This window comes from Crassostrea angulata, chromosome 8 (assembly GCF_025612915.1).
Source record: "Crassostrea angulata isolate pt1a10 chromosome 8, ASM2561291v2, whole genome shotgun sequence".
NCBI classification, from domain to species: domain Eukaryota; kingdom Metazoa; phylum Mollusca; class Bivalvia; order Ostreida; family Ostreidae; genus Magallana; species Magallana angulata.
Genome location: NC_069118.1, coordinates 15,998,016 through 16,020,166, shown reverse-complemented (window position 1 = coordinate 16,020,166; position 22,151 = coordinate 15,998,016). Strand labels below are relative to the sequence as shown.

General features: G+C 31.5%; 1 protein-coding gene across 1 annotated transcript in view; it reads left to right on the top strand.

Moving 5' to 3' along the window:
* Window positions 1–21,475, top strand: part of LOC128160714 (uncharacterized) — a 29,182-nt gene extending 7,707 nt beyond the window's left edge. The window contains exons 2-4 of the mRNA XM_052824066.1: window positions 20,462–20,709; window positions 20,925–20,954; window positions 21,378–21,475. Coding sequence (XP_052680026.1) covers window positions 20,462–20,709; window positions 20,925–20,954; window positions 21,378–21,404 — 305 coding nt within the window. The 3' untranslated portion in view covers window positions 21,405–21,475. The remainder of the gene's footprint in view (window positions 1–20,461; window positions 20,710–20,924; window positions 20,955–21,377) is intronic.
* Window positions 21,476–22,151: the final 676 nt, after the last annotated feature.

Sequence of the window (22,151 nt, the reverse complement as noted above, 5' to 3'; positions counted from 1 at the left end):
TAGTCTCTGTACACAAAAAAGAAAAACATGCATGAAAACTTTAATACACACAATCTTTATTAAGCCTTTGTTGAAAGATTTAAAATTCAATCAAACCAAATAAATCACAGGTTTCATAAAAATCATATACTGATTGTAATTAATTTGAATTTCCTCTATCAATCTTTAAAAGTTTTGTCTGATTTGCAAGGTATTGCATTAAAATGGGTGTCGGAAAATAGGAGAATCTTTCAAATGATTACAAATATAAAATGAAATTTGATACTTAATCATGATAATTCTTTAAATCATATTATCTGATTGGACTAAACAACACTGCAGATTCTGAAATGATTTATGATTTGTCCTTATGTATATACATGATTGTATGCAATCCTATAATTCCTTTGAACTTTGAACCCTTCCTTGGTCCCCATATTGGTCTTGATGTTATTTATAATGTATGATTTAGACTTTATCAGAATGATTATGCAGGGTAATATATTACAATGGTTCAGCCTCAATTTGAACTAAAATATAGAAAATGTGGAAGGCCACACCAATTAAATTTCTTTTTCATCGGATCCTGCATGCTCGTTTTTAAATAAAACTTTACAAATCATATCATTATGGACCGCCTAAAAATTTCGGCTACAAAAAATAATAATTTTATTATATTATCGCTAGCCCGCTTGTACCCTTTTCCACTTAATGTCCGACAAGCAAGATTTTATATTGGTGTGGCCTAGCTAGGATATGTATATTTTTTTTCATGCAAAAATGATAAAAATATAGATGAGGATAAGTTATAACAAAAATATTCTTATTCACAAAAATCATTTCAAAAAATATTTAAAATAAAAATTTTACTCAACCATACATTCATAACTCATTCAAAAACTCTGTAATTTAAGAGGACTGATATTTTCTGTGAGGCTTGTTGTATATAAGTGTCATAATGATGATCTCAACTTGATCTACATCAGTAACCTCATCAGGGTTATAAAATAAAACAGACTTCAGACAGATAAATGGATGGACAGACAGACACTAATAGACAGAAATGATTATTTGATATACTATGCAATCATCAAATTAAACATAATTATAAACATAAGACATATATTTTAAAAACCAGTTTCTCCACATGAACAGTATATAGCCATTACAAACTTCATTACTGCACTTGGTCAGTATAAACACCTTTTGATATCTATCAATTGTATTTCTTATAGCATATTCATTATCATAATATTCTTTTACAATACTAATTCTTAATTGTATGCATTATATGTCCAAATTATTCATGACTTTTGGAGTTTCAGAAATGGTTTTCAAATCTAAGTAAATGTAATAAATCATAAATGGTAGATTATCACTGGTTTGGTCCAGTTTCATATTTCAGGATGATGTTGTGCTGCTTACTAATTGTCTTAATATTATATCATAAATGTTGAAATAAATATTGTCATCCTTAAATTACCAAATAAATGATCCAGGGCATCAATCGGGAAAGGCTTTATCAGGATGAACATAACAGAGACAATAATCTGATTATCAGCTATTCTCTTCATCACTCATGGTTTCTGTTCTTTACATTAGTCTTATATTTTTCCGCATTGTGTCTTGTATTAGGAATGACCTCGTTAACACATACCAGTGATGTTCTCATCTCTTGGAGGTTTGAAAAGTCTGTATTAAAAATAAACAACTGATATTACTGGTACTATTACTTATAACATATAAGAAGGACTTATATGAAAGGATGATTTTAAGAAGCTACATGTAGAAAAATAAAATTCATATAGGCATATTATGAAAGTGTATGCAACATAGACAGACAGAACCTTATATAAATGGATTATGTTATATAAAAATTTGATATCAGGTGAAACTTGTCAACATTTTATTCTAATCTTGAAAATTAAATAAGCAGCGTTTTAATGATTTGAAAATAATGGGGAAAAAATAAGAATTTGTAACAATAATGAACCCAGCACATGAAATCTAAATATGATGTGAGCAATTCTATCAACCGATAAACCATGATCTTTGATTTTTACAGTTCAATAAAGGTGAATATCAGTCAGCTGTTCAAATGTTTTCACAGTACAGAGAATCAACATTATCAGTTATTGATAGTGATTAAAAGATTAATTCCTCATGTTATGAACTATATGTGCTAAAAAAAATCATCAATACAAACATATAACCTATTCCTTACAAATATACTGTTCAAGCTAATGTGCATGAAAGTGTACACTAAAAATATTTTGTGAGTAAATGTTGGTAAATAAGCTTGTCATATGCTAGAGTAAACTCAGGGCCCTCTATGCGGTTAACCTTACCATTTATCATCAGATGGTTAATTTCATTTAAGAAAATTCGAACTAAAATTGTGATTATTTTGATTACAAACACTGACTGCATTAACAATGAATAATTTTTATGTTTGAACAAATTAGGATTATTGTGTAGCTATTCTGCATATAGGCTAGGCGATATTGTTTTCACGTGGATAATATACGAGCATAATAATCTGTAATGTGAACATAATACTTAATAGCACATGTCATGATAAGACACCTACCATGCTTACTGCTTGCAAATGGCAGGTTTAGATCACAGGGAACTGGTGTATGGTCTCGTCCTTTTTATCCATTCCCTTTTTATGACACCCGACATCATTTTGTGTTCGCAATATTCGTCATACACTAATAATATCCATCAGTTTTTGTCATTCCGACTTGTTGTTTACATCGAGATTTGGGAATTAAATTACCGGAAATCGACGCAAGTATGTCGTAAACTTTAAGTTTGTAAATGATTAAAAAAGTAAAACCTTTTGATGTAAATGTTGATAAAAAATGATATTTTATGCAAATTCATAAACTTACACATTTTATATCACTGTTTTAAATCTTAAATTAAGCAAATAAACCGTCGATGTAGAAATACGACAGCTCATCGCCAGACGACAGTTCGCGTTGCGCAATGAACTTGTTTTTGTCAGGTTCACATATCCTTAAACACCTTTTGAGTCAGACAAAAATGAATGCCTAAAGACACATCTACAATCTTTCGACTACAATCCCTGAAAGTTTGAACTCAATATCTTCAATCGTTAAGGAGAAGACCCCAGGACAAGCCGACCCTCTGAAAATCGCTAGAACGTCAATATCTCAAAAACGGAAATTACGTCATCAAAAAAAAAATACGTATAAAGTTTAGATCAGTATCTATCATATCTGAAAGTTTAATGAAAATTGGCTGAGTCGTTTTTGAGAAATCGCGTGCACAAAATTTGTTGGAAAAAAAGAAAAATAGCGAAGAAAAAGAAACAGAACGAAAACAATAAGGTCTTCCGTTGGAAACGGAAGACCTTAAGAATTAAGTTACGACCAATAACTAATTCAATATAAAACAACAGATAATCAAAACTTAATTTTGTAGACATCCTAATCTTTGACAGACACATTAATTGTAAAATATTTCCCCATTCTAATTCACACCCCCCCCCAAATGTGTAAACCATTCGTATATGATAAAAAAATACAATAAATGTTCAAATTACCCCTAATCTGCCATAAAAAATAAATGCAATTCACAATCATGAGTATGCATTGCAAACTTAATGTAAAACATTTGTCAGACAAACTCAGATTAAATAATACACCCGGTATGTACAATATACATGAAGGACATCATTTGCACCTTATGATGTGAATTAGCTAGGGTACTATCTCAATTTTCTAGTTTTCATGCACAAATCAATCATTGAATGTTTAATAATTCAGTGTTTGGATGGCAAATTTTAGTGAAGTTAAGGAACAAAAAATAATCTTAAAATCTGTCCATACAAGTGAAATATTCGCGCTGTAGCCATCCTAAAACACAGAGGCAGATTTCTAAAACATTGGTTTATATTTCTGAATTGATTAATTAAATAGGAAGGCATAGTGGTGTACTGGAATTGTACTGGAGTGGGGTCTCAATTTAAAACTGTGAATCTAGAGGCAAGGCATAGCTCATTGACTGTGCCTTAATCATTATGTATCTATTGTTATTTCAATTTCGAAGTGAAAATTTTCAAGAACCATTGGTACTGTTTTGTAGCAATCGTATCTTCTCGGGCCTTTCCGTCAAGCTCGGAAAACAACTTCGGATATGTTTTCTTGAAGAAATTGAAGATAAAGCTAGCTATTTATAATAATATGAAAATAACTTTGCATAATAAGACATAAGCTACTGTTACTTTTTGACACGTACAATAAAACACAAAACTTCATGTGAAAATGATAAAACGAAATTCATATGGTACAGCTAGTTTATCTACAGTAGTACAGTATTCCCAGAATCCCCTACTATGGAGTCGAGCATGCGTATTCCAGTGAAAAAGACTAACGTAGTTGCTAGCGCTCGAGAGCGCTAGCAATAAATATCCCTACCTTTGCTAGCCAAGGGTTTGTGATCTGCAGGAACGGCGCGGATCAGAAACCCTTGGCTCACGAATATGAAATATTTCAGGGTTTAAACAATATTTATTTACATACCAGAATGAAAATTTGTTTACAGGTTCTTGTATTTGAATTTCTCTCTCTCTCTCTCTCTCTCTCTCTCTCTCTCTCTCTGACTTGTTATTGCCATATTGGCAGTCATTTTGTTTTTTAAAAGTTAGTTCGATCATTGATTGACTTGTATTTATCGATGTTTATTGCCCCTAAACCGTGTTTCAATAGAAGGTAATTTGAATTAAAAGAAATAAAAAAGGACACCAAATAAGTTTCAATAGTGCTTCAATCAAGAAACAGGACTAGTTATTTGAAAATAACACCATTAACATCAAGGAACTGATCTTTGAGATACTGAATAAAGTATTTAATTTTATTGCCGCGGCATTTATATGAATTAAATTGATACACAATGAATAAAAGAATAAATAAAAAAGTTCGGAATAACGTAACTCTCTTCGGCTATAATTCCGAAGACAAAACGTGTGTACACGTTTAAGGTCTGAAACATGACGTCATGATGTAGACTGAGCACGTGACGTTTAGTCAAACTTTAGCGAATGATTTGAGTAGGCAACCAGGCGGATCCTACTGAGCGCGTTTCAAATAAAATTTGTTCTGCAAAATTCAATCTGCACTGTGATAAATCTGCGCTCGGTCCAACTGTCATACCGTTTACATAGTACGTGTATTGATAAAAGCATTGAATTAATGGTGTAATTATTGATTGCATTCATGGAAAGAGGAGTAACCCACTGCTGTCTAAGTTTGCTAATTGAATAATATCTATCGAAAGAAAAACCTTGTCCTCTAACTAGTTTATAAATAAACCAATTCATTGTAAAGGACCCTATTATACAATCTTTAAGAGCAATTTCACGTTCCTCTAGTGATTACATGCACACGAGTACACGTGCTTAAACGCGGGTTTTTTTCCGCTCATTATGCATCATTATGATTGTAAACATTGTGCTCGAAAACATCAAAGGTACCTAACCTGGGGCTGAAATGTTCAGGGTCACTACAATTAGTAAACCACACCCTATTCCGTTGAAAATAAGATATTTGGTCTTCTGTGATTAGGGGCCCTACTGAAAATACACTTACTAAAATACCTTGTCGGGCTCGTAAACTTCAAAGCCCTCCCCTCCACGTAACCCGGGACCTGACATTTTAAGGGTCACCTTCAAGTACCGCGGAGAATTGGTAATTTGTTCATCTCTAGATTTTGATATTCCGGGTCCTTTGGAAAATACTTTGTATATTATAAGGGAATTTTAAACATCGGTCTTGGAAACATCGAAGACCCCTACTCTGGAATTATTCAAAAAACCATTGATATCTAAACAATCGTCTACTAGTGTTCAACCGATTACTGTGAAAAATAGGGATGGTACCATCTCTTGTTTGAGAGATTAGAGGCCTTAAAGTACTAGAAATACCTCTCACATTTACCTTAATTACTGGGAATTCCAGTTAAAAATTCTAAGTATGAGATGAGGAATCGATAAAAATCGTTCGGCTTCTACTCTGTCTATCAGGGATATTAAGTCAAGTTTATTTGCAAATAGCGCTTTTGAAACAGACTTTTCTATTCTGCTTTTCTCATGGAGTGAAATGCAAACTTTGATGAATTATTAATTTTGCACAAAAGTACAATAGTGTATACATGTATTGCATATATATTTCTAAAATCCTAAAGAGTCATAAAGATTGCGCATTATTTTGTTTCCTAACAGTTTGAAGGAAACTTTCTAGATTTAACTATAAAATTATGAGTATGAAACTGATCGAATGACATGCAGCAAAGACACCATATCTGACGTTGTATGTATTGTGTGAAAAAACATTGTTTTATGTACATATAAGTATCATGTGTTGGTAATGACGTGTTAAGTAATGAGCAATAATACCACATGTTTTACAACGTATGCAATATTGCATCAAGTGCAGAAATAGAGATGTGAGTGTGTCTTAATCATCTTTTTTTTAAATACCAAGTTTACATTATCATGAAATAAATAATATTGATATTGAAGCATAATAATATCGAAAATTTTCAATGGACCAACTTTGCCAGGTTTGTCATCAATATATAAAAGTATATAAATATTAGAATTTATGTCGATCTGTGAAAATTTAAAGAAAGAAAGTCGAAATGCAGATATTTAATTTACTTTCACTGATTTTTAATTGCTCCTTAAATGTACAAAATATCATTAAAGCTTTTTTCAATTTTCAAAGCTGTCGTAGTTTTGGGATAGTTAATTTAACAGAAATACATGTAGATACATGTATAAGACCGCGGAACATTACCTGGCAAGTTTTGAAATACATGTATACAGCTTACGTCAATTACACCTGTTACAATCAAAACATTTGAATTGGAGGTGACAAATTGACGCGGACGTCTGATAAAAAAAAATGCATTGAAACTGTACATGTAGTTATAAGAAGTGTATTTTCAATCCACCACTTGCTTTATAAGTTATAGCGATCGAAAGACATTTTCAGCTGCTTGTCTGGCCAATTCTATAGACCTGATGAGAGTATATCAACCTCGAACTTCGTCCTCGGTCGATATACTTTCATAAGTTCTGTAAAACCATGTACTGACCTCATCAAAAGGCTGTAATCGTATATAGTATAAAGATCCTAAACAATTGATAGCAAACAAAGTACAAAGGAGGGGGAGGGGATCGGGACTTCCACCTCGACCGTTTCTCTGAATTCGGCACACGATGTTGGCACACAAAAGCAAATCTAGCGCCGAAAACCGGCAAAAAGGGGGCATAGTTTAATTTTGTTTGTAATAATTATATACATGTACTTGTATACTATACTTTTTATGACACGAAAATGTTAAAATAAGTGATAAATATGAAATTCACATGCAAACAGTTCAGTTAACTCCAAATTGTATATGAAGGGCCGCTCATTATGTGATGGTATCTCATCCTCCATAAAATTATAATTTTTAAAAGAACCAGAAAGTGCATATGACCCCTTTTTTTTTTTTTTTTACTAGAAATGGTACAAGAGATTGTTATTCAGGGGCAAACACTTGGTGCAGGTATAACTGTTTAATGGGATCTTTTTTTTTTACATAACATAGATGACATATTTCATCATTATACTAGGATATTCATTCCATGTAAATTAATGATATGGAAAACAAAATAAATTTGGGACTACTTCCTGCGACAACCGAATTGAACGAAATAGTTAAAACACGTCTACATACAGATGTTTATCACCCCGTTAAGTCTGGTCGTTAAACTCTTTACTGTTTCTTAAATCTCATTGAGACGAGTTTTTTTCTGGACAGGAAACAGACGACCGGAAATTAGTTTTCAAAAACTGAAAAAATAAACCTCGGGGTAATTTCATTTTCTATTATTCTTGAAAATTTCATGAAAATCTATTAAGCCATCTCTGGGAAATTCTGCCGACATAAAAGGGGAAAAAATAACAAAGAAGAAAAAACAGTACAATCACTAGGAGGTTTTTCTTTGGAAGCAGATTGGAAGACCCTAATTAATCAATATATAATTATGAAAACCGTTTGGCTGTTCTTTCACTTGTTTGACTATTTCGAGTTAATTGTCATTTGCAAATCCTGAATGTTTTGGATGTTTAACATAAATAAACTCATAATATAACTCAGTTTTGTTGCATTTAAATTTTAATTCCAAATTACAGAAAAAAACCCCAAAAAAACTTCAGAAGCAAGTAATATATTGTTATTTTAAAAGGTCCTAAACTAACTTGATGGTTTTAAAAGTAGAAAGCAGATGATAAAAAAGATTAAATGAAAAACAACAAAAGCCACTGAACACTGTTTGAGGCTAGAGTTCTATAGATATGCACAATGTGCATTTGAGTCATTACATTTTATATGCATCATGTGTAAGTAATTACTTAATTGCTTTACTGCACTGGATCCAAAAAATGTTTATGTATCTTAAAAATTTATTTCCAATGTCAATTGAATGAATGTAAGTAATCTAAACCCCCCCCCCCCCCCGCCCCCCCGCCCCCCCCCCCCCCAAAAAAAAAATAGGAACGAATTTGATATGTATCAAACAAGAATAACTTTTAATTCAGTTAAAAATGAAAGTAAAAGTTATAATAACATAAAACCCCTTGCAAAAAATTGCAGCTATACTTAAATATCACCATCTTAAAGACACATTTACATATTTCCGTTTTACATGGAAGTTGCACTCCATAACATAATGATAACATTATGCTAATAGTTGTACTTTATCGCATACCCAAGATAGAGGCCTGTTCCTAAGAGCAGGAAACGACGTTGGATAGATGTGAAGTAGCGTGACAGTTTTCTAAAGAGTGTCTTTTTTGCACATGTGCAGTGATATAAAAGTGCAACACAGAGAAATGTTCCACAATATTCGAAGGTTTTTAAAAATATGTGCTTAGATTTCAGTCTGTTTTTTTAATTGGATATTCCTAATTAGAGCAAAAGTTGTAATATTTTGTGAAAACTCCTGTCTACAAATCTTTCGGGTTCAAATTTTAACACAGAAATATATAAAGAGAGTGTTAAAAAAAATAAAATGCTAATTTTTTATATTACTATGCAAGCATCCTCAGATAGCCTATATTTATAAATTGTTCAAAGTGTGAGTCCATTTGGCGAATTTTATGGACCTAGAAGGGGTAAAATTATATGACGAAAAGGATATAACAACTTTTTCAGAAGAATTCCATTGCTACATTTGTAATTATATTCTATAAAAGTATTCTCAGATAACGTATTTATTCAAACCGTGACCCCAAAGCCAATACTTGGGCATCAGGGGGGGGGGGGGAGTTAAAGTTAGACTAATATGCTTCAAATTCTTTTCCTCTAAAAATTCAAGATCACATTTTGCGATATAATTGAGGAAACATAATATTTTTATATCTTAATATCAAGGTCAAAGTGACCTACTTTATTTACCTCGCATGAATCATCAAAAAAGCATTTTATTGTTTATATTTACAGCGAAAAAGTTGTCTGATTCTCTTATATATTGTATTGATGTACATAAACAATTTAGTTACTTTAGTTAATTTTACTTACTATTTCCGATCAATTTATTAGCTTCGAAAAAGAGTTATACTTCATGGCAAAACAAGATTTTTAATCTCCAACAAAAACTTAACTTAACATCTTTAGATATTTCCCATAAGAATTTGAGGTTTAAGTTAAATAATTTTTTTGTTGATATGATCTTTGAGCAATTGAACAAAATCTCATCCTCTAACTCAGGAAAACTTCATTTTTAGTAAAATATTAAATACTAACGAGTACAAGTTGCAAGATTATTTAAAGTTTTCCTTGATTAAGTGTACATTTTTTTGTAAACCAATTATCCCAAAGGAAAAACGTTTATTCTATGCTTGTAAATTATAAGTCAAAAATGAAAAATCTTTTGTACTTTACTGTCCTGTGTATGACAATCTTCGATTTCATTATTGTGATATTTTCAATGATAAATTGTACTGAGGTATTGATCCCATAAAAGAAATTGTAAATCCATTATAATACTACAAAACGTCTATGTATCTTCTTGGATACATGTTTTATGCAGAGAAAACAGTTCCAGGGACTATGAAGTATTGTATAAAACTGTCTTGCATGCTGTAGCCTTTCTGTTATAGTTATTTGATTTCATTTGACGGTATGCCAACATGGTGATGTCAATAAACCATTGAATTGAATTGAAATACAACGGATGTTACTCAAACAATGGGATGCAACTCGCAACTAAAATATAAATAAGCAAACCCGGCTGGCGCGTTAAATATACGTCATTTGAAGTTATGGGTTTTATGTTACAAAATCGATACGTAGTGTTATCACAGGTAAAGACACTGTAAGAAAATGTACATATTTTATTATGTATGTAACCGTATTAATGATTTTATATCCAGGCAAACTCATTAAAATTACTTTTTAGGAAATCTACGTGCAATTAAAGATTTACATGAACATACCATTGTATAGTAAATAAAGCAAAATGTGTGATTGCTAGCGCTCTCGAGCGCTAGCAACTACGTTAGTCTTTTTCACTGGAATACGCATGCTCGACTCCATAGTAGGGGATTCTGGGAATACTGTACGTACTACTGTAGATAAACTGTACCATTTGAATTTCGTTTTATCATATTCACGTGAAGTTTTGTGTTTTATCGTTAATGTCAAAAAGCAACAGTAGCTTCGGTCTTATAATGCTAAGTTATTTTCAATATTATAATAAATAACATGTAGCTAGCTTTATCTTAAATTCCTTCAAGCTCGGAAGACAACTTCGGATATGTTTTCCGAGCTTGCCGGAAAGGCCCGATAAGATACGATTGCTACAAAGCAGTACCAATGGTTCCTAAAAAATTTCACCTCGAAATTGAAATTACAGTAGATATATAATGATTAAGGCACAGCAAATGAGCTATGCCATTGCCGATGTGTAGCCCACTCTAGATTCACAATTTTAAATTGAGACCCTACTCCAGCACAATTCCAGTACACCACTGTGCCTTCCTTTTATTAATTAATCGATTCAGAAATTTAAACCAATGTTTTAGAAATCTGCTTCTGTGTTTTATGATTGCTACAGCGCTAGCTCACCAATCTTTTTATAAGCTTGTATAGACACAACTGTGATCGACCGAAGCCAATCACGATAACTCCTGCTTTTATCTAACGGCTGTTGTACTCACGTGACCTTGAAAGGCTGACGTGCATTTTGTTGATGTGATGACAAAATTCGTTGATGGTGGATAAATGAACTTCATCCATGTGGTGGAATAGCATGGCGATACACTTTGGATACTTGCTCATTATAAGTTATGGTATGTTATTTTGATCTTGGTGTCATTAATGTTAAATGATTGATTTGTTAAAACATCGACAAGTAAATCAAGCTGTGCAGTGTGGTAACATGTGCAGCCATTTTGTATTAATTTCGAGCTCTTAAAAACAACATCATATATTTCTTTCCCAACAACCAATGATTAAAGAAAAATTATCGCTGTACTTTGATGAACGATGTTTTCTCCTTTAGCAGATCATTTTCTCCATTACCGAATCACGTGATATACAGCTGAGTATTTTTTGTTAGGGACAATGTCGAAATATTTTTTTTAAGTTTTAATATGCTTTAAAGCATAAATAAGAAAAATGGAAAGGCTAATATTTTTTTTCAATTTGAGTGAAGTGTGCATTCTATTGAACCCGTCAATTCATGAAAAAATAACAATGAATTTAATGGTAAAAAAATGACTGCATGATTTGTAAACTCTGATCCACCAATTTATTAAAAATCATTTAGTTTTTACTGTTTAGCCATTGTAAGTAATCGATATTGTTAATTTTATGAGATGCATGTACATGAACATCTTTTCATGAAATTACAAAGAAATATGAGAAAAAACCGATATACGAGAGTTTCCCCAAAATTGCATAGACAAGTGCCGTTATTCAGTTCATATAGAACACAATGATGAATGATTAGAATGATGAAGTTTGTGTCGCAACGGGTTTAAAATATTTGCATTGAAATTATGTGTCGATATTAATTAAATACTGTATCAGATTGGGTTTTTAAAACATTCATATACTACATCATAGATTTTTCATGCGGCGCAACGACACTTAAAAAATTAGAATATTAAGCATATATTAGTAATAATTAATAAACTTGAAGAATATCGCGAGGAAAATAACTCATCGAATAAAAATTAAAAAAAAAAAAAATTACATTTCTGCATTTTTTTTTTAATTTATGAAAAAAAAATTAGCCAACGCGATTTTTTAAAAGATTTTTTAACACGTACGTTAGAAAAGTTGAAGTTTGAACTGATACACAACGGTAACTAATAATAAAAAAGGTAAAGATCTAGAAGCATATCCTAGGGCGATTTTACAGTAAACAAAAAAATAAAATACACAAAATTGCCTAGAAATGTGTTTAGTGATTGTATTGTTAAGCAACCAAAAAACAGGACCCAGTATTGACATCCAGCAAAAAAAATGAAAAAAAAGAAACCTCCACCGATAGAAATGGAAGAACACATGCCGGGAAGACAGACGTTTTGAATCGGCGATCATTTGTACTATAAAATATTTTAAAACAAATTTAGAAATGTATAGTGAATGACTAAATGTGCGAGCTGGGTAAGTGTTCAAGGAAAATAAATATTTCCCATGACCTGTGCATGTATGGAATCAGCGATCGTTTGTACTTATGCAATATTTATAAAACAAAATTAAAAATGTATAGTGAATCTGCAAACTGGATCCATGTTCAAGGAAAATTATATTTTTAGGAAATAAACGTACTAAATGTCACCGAATACGAATAACTTTAATTTGTAAGGCCTGGATTTTTAAATCAATGAATATCCCTATTAATACAGGGAATTGGGGAAACCAAAATATGGTTAAAATCATGATCGAATGGGAAAATGTTCTAGAAAATGGGAAAGAGATGTGTTTTAACATCTTTTATATTGTGGTTTCTGGGTTTTTTTAATTGAAGCAGATGTGCAAATAATCGTAGCCGTATCAATTAATTTTGACATGATCCCTCCATGATCCCCGCATCTCGGTGATTTGTTATTGGAACCCATTATAGCTAATATAATGTTTCTCTGATTAAGAAATTACTTGACGCTTTCAGTGCTTGTAGACAGATAATTTTATTAAACATCTGTACCAAATATGCTTACATACAGTGAGCCGTTCACATCAGAGCTCAACCCAAAAGTGAAAGTAGTCAGCTGCAAGCATGCTTTTTGTCTTCGTCCTCAAAAAGCTTGTTCATGTTTGTTTAGAAATTATGACATAAACAAAATAACATTTAATAATTTCATGATAAATAATTAAAACAAGAATAACTCTACATGACAGGATTTGTTAAGTTAAGTTTTGAACCTTAACAGAAAAATAAAATATTGTTTATCGGAAAGTGATTCGTTAATGGAGACGATTCGTTAATGGCAACCTCACTGTAGTAATAAAGTATACACGATAAGTAAACTGTAAACTATATATAATAATGTTACCCTTTCCCTTTTAAAATGATTGATTACAAACGAACATACGTCTGTACGTGGGTTTGTGCCATTTTAAATGAAGTCTTAGTTATCCAGATATCTAATTTATTTATCACTTAATAAGATGTCGATGCCTGGGTTATCGATGATAGCTTTGTAAAATCAATCTCTTGAAATTCACAACTCTGTATAAGGATTAAAAGATCTACTTTTTGTTTCATGAATAAAAACCTGAAAAGTTTTTTCCCTCTATTTTGTAGATGTTTGAATAGATATATCTATACTTATTATGAAAACATTTGCCGATAAAAAGAAATCCCAGCGCCATGCAGAGTATTATTTTGCTTTCACCCTTTTTATTCAAACACGTGTGAGGTAATGTCTGAAAAATGTGATTAATATAAATATTGCAAGTGAGATTGTGACGTTAATCAAACAACTACTTTCATTTTCAGTTTCAGTTTAGATATTATGATTTTAATTGTAAATCAAAGTAGGACAGAGAAATTATTTCGGATGAGATTAAACAAATAATCAAAGCACAGGGACCAAGCCCGTTTTAACATTAATTTCAATGTAACCATAAATATGTTACATTGAAATTAATTATAAAACGGGCTTGGCCCCTGTGAATCAAAGTATTGAAGTTCTGACGGGAGTTGATTTTATTGATAATTATAGAGGGTTAGCAAACCAACGGGTACGTGTACGTGTAGAAAGGAAAATATGTACACTACTTTAATTAGTTTGTTTAATGACGAATTTCCACACGTAAGTACCCGAATGAACTTACGTGTAAATTGCAAAGTACTTGAAAGGTCAAACTTTTAGCTTCTGTTTCCCTGTTGGCAATTTATTTTAACTAATATGCTTATTTTTCTTAAGCCTGAATTTTTAATGCGAATACTGATATCAACAAACATAAATTTTCATTAGAATTTGATATGTTAGTGGAGTTTTAATACACATATCTCTTCCTTCAAAACATGCAATGGCTCTGTTATCAGTCTAGACGGGACTCCCAAAACGGAGTTAACTCCCAAAACGGAGTCTTTGGCTCCATCATGCATTGCGGTAAAATTGCGTTTCTAATGTAAACAACATATGAGTTATGCCCCTTAGTTCTAAATAAATTTCTAAAATTGGCCAAAAACACGACAAAAATTGATTTTAAACTTTCCAGAACATTTCTGAACGTTTATTTGTCATATTTATGTCAAATGTTCATAACTGTTTACTTGTATTACGTAAGATTAATTTTTAAAATGAAAAATTCACCCATATCTTCGATCGCGCATAACTAATCTATAACTTTTTTGAAATAAATTAAATGATTGGATATGATTATTTATCATTGTTTGTTGAAATATAGTCTCATTTCCATCATTTTCAGTCTTAATTACTTAATTATCTTGATTAATCATGCATTTAATATAGTTTACTAACCTCGGAAACGCCGCGACCGATTATAATTGTTTTGATGATAATTATCTGTTTAATTTAAAGAGTTATTGTATCTGACAATGACAATTTCTTTATTCTCTGAACTGCATAAATTACAGTGTTGAGAAAAATCACAAAAAATTTTGAACAATAATACATATAGTATATACATTGCATGCATTGGAGGGACAATACAAAAGTGAAAAAAAAATGAAAAAGGGAAAAAAGTATGATAAACAATTAACCTAGAGAGCTAACTCTCTCAATTATAACTTTAATGAATTTACACAGATTAATCAACAATTTTTTATTACTAGTATTAAAGAGTTGTTGAAATTTGTAAACATTTGGTTGTGTGTAGAAGTATGAAGGTATGTATAAAAATCTCTTATCTTTAATTGTTACATCTGTACAATGAAATAAATAATGAAATTCATCTCCTATCTCAATACAGTTAAATATGGTACATATACGGTTTTCACGAGGTATATCATACCATCTACCTTGTTCTATAGGCAATTTAGCATAACTTGTTCTAAACATACAAAAATATTTCTGATATTTGTATGGCAGATCTAATAAGTATTTTTCCAAAGATAATGTAGTTTTAAAAATTCTATAGTTAATACCTTTTGATGAATTATACATTTCACTATTCCATGACTGCTTGAATTGGTCTAGAAGTATATGAAAAACTGTTTTCTTAAGCCACTGGATATTTACATTTTGTTGATACAAAATAATAGATAGACCACAATCATTCAATATTTTAACAATAAATTTAAACCAGGGTCTGTTCATTTTACCCATTGCATATTGTAGTTTTGACGCAACTTTATTATTTTGTGAAAAGACAAGTTTACTCCAAAATGCTATCATGCGGACTTTAACATTAATTATTAGTGGGTATCGTCCAAGTTCCCCATAAACCATATAATTTGGTGTTGAAGACTTTAGATTTAAGATATGTTTACAAAATTTCAGATGTAACTTTTCAACAAGTGCTATATTACCAAATCCCCAAACTTCACATCCATATAGTAAGATAGGTTTCACAATTTTGTCAAACATATCTAATTTACAATCGATTGACATATTGTGTTTTCTACATTTGGCTATTACACTATACATAGCTCTAGTAGCTTTTTCACAAAGTTCTTTCACATTGAGATTAAATGATCCATTTTTACAAAAATGTACTCCAAGGTATTTAAAATTATCTACAATTTCTAAACTAATGTCTCCATACTTAAATGAATAATCTACACGTGATCTACCTTTATTAAAAATGACAATTTTTGTTTTATCACTATTAACTTTGAGATGCCAGTTTTTACAATATCTTTGAAAATCTAGAATGACAATTTGTTTGATTTTCTAGGTTTTTAAACTACCAATTCTATTTTTTCAAAAAAAATAAGACGTTTTAATCATCCCTAGAGCAGCCAGTTTTTGTTAGCATTCGGGGCCCTTTGGTTATTTTATTCATCTGTGATAAATAAAAATATACATACATGTATGTAAACAATGATGTATATTAAATTTAACACATGCAGAATTCTCAATTTTTGACTGTGACTAAAATTCTCAGCTTAGTAGGAGAGGATATTTAGAATTACATTAAAACATTTACACGTACAGCTACACGTTACAACTGCTAAACAAGAAAAGGAATGTAAGCTGGTTTGCGTAGTTCTAACTTGTAACCTACACGTACAAGTACGCGTACCCGTTGGTCTGCTAAACCTCTCTATTTTTTATCTAACATTTAAATATAATTTTGCATGAAAAGTAGTTTTTTTATCCATATTTGAATTACGCACATTTTTATAATATGAACTTTCGGGCCTTTCCGACAATTTTAAGATTTCCAGTAAAACACCATATATATCAATCATGTTGTTTAATATTCAAAGAAAGAACTAAATCCATCAAATCTATCAGGCCTGTAATGAAAATATTTCTCCAAAATTGTATGGATCCAAGCAATATTTAACTAAGTTTCGTTTAACCAGACGCTCAGTTGTGTCCGATAATCTCCGACAAGCAAGAGAGTCTCTCTGCTTGTCGTAGATTTACGGAGACAGCCGAGCGTCTGGTTGAAGGAGAGTATATTGAGCTCTGGCGTAGGAACACACACGACCACAAAAATTATCTTCATTATTCATATTGTTTAAATCGACTATTTTAAAAGTACTTGTAAATTAGTTTCCTTGAAAAACAATGCTTCAGATTACATCACTTCGAATTTATCGATTATTTTTGAGAATTAAGTCTGTCAACGGCGATGATTTGTGCTTAGGTCTAAATACAGTTTCACTTCCGATTTGCCAGAGTAACTGCATAGGAGAGTTGATTAAAATCAACTCCCAAAAATCGATGATTTTTTCCCTCAAATTTTAAGGTATAGAAGGTTTGGATTATCAATTAAGAGTTTGCAATACTAAATACTTCAGGATAGAAACTTATATATTATAATTATATTATGTTATTTTTATTATATTATTAATAATATCATATTATAATATTATTATGCGTAAATATTTGTGCTCTTTTATGGAATATGCAAAAATAAATATTTTACAAAACAGAAAAACTATTTTGTTAGTTACGATTTTAATCACAATGATTCACAAAATAAACTATGATAAAAAATCAATAAAAACTCTTGAACATGTTGCTGGTTCAGCCTTTTGATCAACAGCTTAGCACATCGATTGTAAACATAACTTTCTGCAAAAGGCTGAAAAGATGACGAATTTCTACAGAATTGATATGTGGTGAAAAACAAAATTTTTAAAAGGGAGGGTATATTGCTTTGCTGCTGTCCGTCGGTCTGTCGGTCGGTCGGTCCACCAACAGTTTCCAATTATTTTCTTCACAGAGGATGAACATATTGAAATGAAATTTGGTATACAGGTTAATCATGATAATACCTAGGTCAAGTTCCATAATGAATACGATCGAGCAATTTTCAAAAGAGTTATTGCCCTTGGACGTAGAAAAATTCCAGTTATTTGCAGTTTCCGCTCATTTTCTTCGCAGAGGATGAACATATTGAAATGAAATTTGTTATACAGGTTTATCATGATAATATCTAGGTCAAGTTTGATATTGGGTACGATCGAGCATTTTTCGACAGAGTTATGCCCCTTGGACGTAGAAAAATCCCTGTTATTTGCTGTTTCCGCTCATTTTCTTCGCAGAGGATGAATATATTGAAATGAAATTTGGTATACAGGTTTATCATGATATCATCTAGGTCAAGTTTGATAATGGGTACGATCAAGCAATTTTTGACAGAGTTATGGCTCTTGGACATAGAATAATTCCAGTAATTTGCAATTTCCACTCATTTTCTTTGCAGAGGGTGCACATATTGATATGAAATTTAGTATACAGGTTTATCTAAATAATATCGAGGGCAATTTGATTTTGGGTATGATAGAGCAATGTTTGACAGAGTTATGTCCCATGGACTTAGAAAAATTCCAAATAGTTGCAGTTTACATTCATTTTCCTTGAGGATGTTTCCAAGGGAGGGGGTATAAGTGTTTCAAAAACATCTCTTGTTTCTCACTTAAGCTTCACTTATTAATAATCAACGAAAATTCCTCAAACAATTCCGGAAATCATCTGGATTTTTTGGTTTTTACAATCTTGCGGGTGCGCAATACCTTCACGCTAACGGGATTTCCACAATATCATATTTGCATGAATAAACTCAGAAACGATAATACAAATACGTGTATTTAATTTCATTGGAAATTTGCTATATATTCTGTTCATATAATATATTTATGATATCTTATGAGAGAAATTTTAAAATAACAAATATACATATCAACTTAGTACTTACATCTTTTGCCTTCGTGATGGCAAAAAATGGTTGATTTCATGCAAAAAATTCACATTATATTTCTTAGGAGTGAAGATAGAATGTTTTATCGCTAAAATGATAAATGTCCTACGGACCCGGTTTAACGAAAGCATGCATTCCGTGTATTGTCTCTGTAGTAAAGAAAATACATGTACGTTTACGTTGGTGAAAAAGTGTTGAATTCTTCCATTATATGGATTAAATTTTTAGATGAAAAGTATTTACAGTCTTAAAAAGGGTTATTATGATTAATTTGACTGTTATTTTCAATGCAACTTCATTAATTTTCTCCAAAATCGTTTCGGAGCGAATCTGCAATTTTCTGCTACATTACGGGTAAAGAGGGGGCATTTTAACTGAGAGCCTTTCCCGAGACACAGATTATTCTAACAAAGGAAAGTGTAGTGAAATTAATAGCATTATTGTAGGCTTATAGCCTTGTAATGTAAATGTCAACAATGCAGTGTCTTTTTCGTAAATGTACGATATGCAATGTCAATCCGTATTCGCACGGGTCAAAGTCTAGTTAGAGTTTAAAATTCAATCTTTCAGTACATGCACGACTTCTATTCTTTTATCTAACTGTGTTTAAAATGGGAAATAACCAAGATGAGGATAATTAGCTTTAATGTCTCTTCAAAGCTAATTCATGAAAAAAAGATCTTGTAATACCCCCGTAATTCACATCTTAAAGTAAACATGTACATTCTGTCAAATGTTTTTCAACTTTTTTGACACGCAATACTCTTATCAGCTTGTAAAAACACACTGACTTCCGAACTTACTTTGAAATCGACAGCGCTGGCCAGACATGCAGGATTAATCAAGCATCACCGCATGGGTGCTCTACCTATGCACCCACTAACTTTGTTTGAATCATAAACTCATAGGGGTAGGATGGTGCACAATGGGGGTAGAATTTTTACATAGAAATATTTAGAGAGAAATCTTAAAAAAAAATCTTATCGTCATAAACCTTTTGGCGGGAAAATCTGTTACTCGCGTGAAATTAAACATCCTCAAGTAATGTAGATTCAAGTTTGTTTAAGACATGATCCGATGGGGAAGAGTAGGGCTACAATGAGGACAGGGTAGGACGGAGGATGAATTTTTAAATTGGAATAGAGGAAAAACTTTAAAAATCATATTCTTTGAAACTAAAATATTAAAAGAACTTCTATGTTTAACCTAATAATATGTGGAGAAAAATCTTTGTAAACGATATACATTGTAAACTTAACAAAGTTGTCTAAATATTTTGTAATCGATACTGTAAAGATAGTTCATTTGTTTCTGATCAGTTAGAGCTTTTGTTGCTCAAGTGAGCAATGTGGCCCCAGGCCCCGGGGCCATAAAATTAGACGAGTTTACCTTTTGATATCAATCTCACTTTTGCCTTATGTATTCCTTTTGTAAAATTGAGACTGAGATCAAAAGTGAGCTCGTCTAACTTGTATGGCCCCAGGGCCTGGTCTCTTGTTTTAACCTTTCTTGGGACCCGATATAAATCAAGAGGTCATGGTTGACACAATCAAGATTCCATACTACATTTCCTTTTAACCGTTCAAAACTTCTTTTGCAGCGCAAGACGATATATCGATCCAGGTACAAAACACATTGATTGATTATGGAAGAACTGACATTGACATCAGTTGTAGAGTTGATGGGACCTCTATTGAGAGCATTGATATTATCCAGTTGAAGAGGTCCGATACGAATATAGTATCAATATCAGATGATGGTATTTCTTGGCAAGATACAGAGTTACAGACTCGAAGCAAAATAGATGCGTCCATCTTAAATATCCTCTCGTCACACCTAGATGTAATGGTAATGGCTTGCGATGTCAATCAAACAAAAGATGAGGGATCCTATCAGTGCGTCTTGCTTGCCACTGCAAACGAAAATCCCTTAAGGGTTTCAAATATAGTAAATCTAAATATTACAGGTATTGATTTTGTACCTAATCTGTCTGTAATTCGATTTGCTAATACATGTGTAAAATGTTTGGTATAACAAAATACTTCTCTTGAATCTTTATAAAGGATCTTCTGAAAGAAAACAAAAAAAATGTGGTAAGTACATTGCTAGATTCAGTTTATACATTTTCGATCTTGATTTTTTTTTTCATTTTTACACGTACATGTAATGAGATTCTACATGGTTTTATTCAATTCATTAAATCTCAATCTCAACTGCACGTGCTTTTATGACTGTATATGTTTATATAAATGAACAAATAATGTGACTAAAAGAAGCATGTTCATGAAAATGAAGAATATTTTCAATAACGCCTCTTTGGATTATATGAATTATAATTTGTAATTTGAACAGTTTCAATATATTTGATAAGCTAAAAGATCTATTTTTATTAACAACCGTTGGCATATGCTTTAGAATAGGTACTTGTTTCATGATGGCATTCTAAGTAATTTTTAACCCCATCCCCTTCCTCGGTTTTAATTACCAATTAATAGTTAACTTTATTTCTCTTTTAGCTTTGCGTAGTCATGCAATGTTTGTGAAAGGATCCATTTTCTTCTTTATGAAAGTTGCACTGATACGAATGATTTCATATTGAAGTTCAGAGTATGACATGCTGAAAAAAAAATTAGAATAAAGAAAGCAAACTTTTTTGCTATCGGCAGTTTGTGTAACTGTGTATTGTGTCAAGTTCTTTCCATTATTCTCTTAGATTCATGTATGAGATAATCATATTTGTATTATTATCACCTTTTCAAATTTTATTTCATTTTCAAAGCCTACCAGTATTATGTTTTCAAATTGATGTTTTTCTCAAATTGATCATTTCAGCTGATTAAAGTGAAAGTTCAAGTTAGTTTTACTGATAATTTTTGTGAAGCGTCTCTCTTTCGTTTTCTAAACATTTTTCTGAACATTTAAACATTTTAAACTTCTTTACAGTAACCAATGTCAATAAATCAAAATTGAAATAAACACAAATCCACTTTATATGAAAGGTTCTGTAAGTAAATTCTTTGAAGGACTAGGCATTTTTTAACGGTAAAATAATCTCGAAAAGTTTAAACGGCATAGACTCTTTTTAGCTCACCTGAGCTGAAAGCTCAAGTGAGCTTTTCTAATCAAAATCTGTCCATTGTGTGTCGTCATTGGCGTTGGTGTTGGCAGCGTTGTCGTTGTTGTAAACTTTCCACATATGCATTTTCTTTTCCAGAACCACTGGGCAGATTTCAACCAAACTTGGCACAAAGCATCACAGGGTAAAGGGAATTCAAGTTTGTTCAAATACT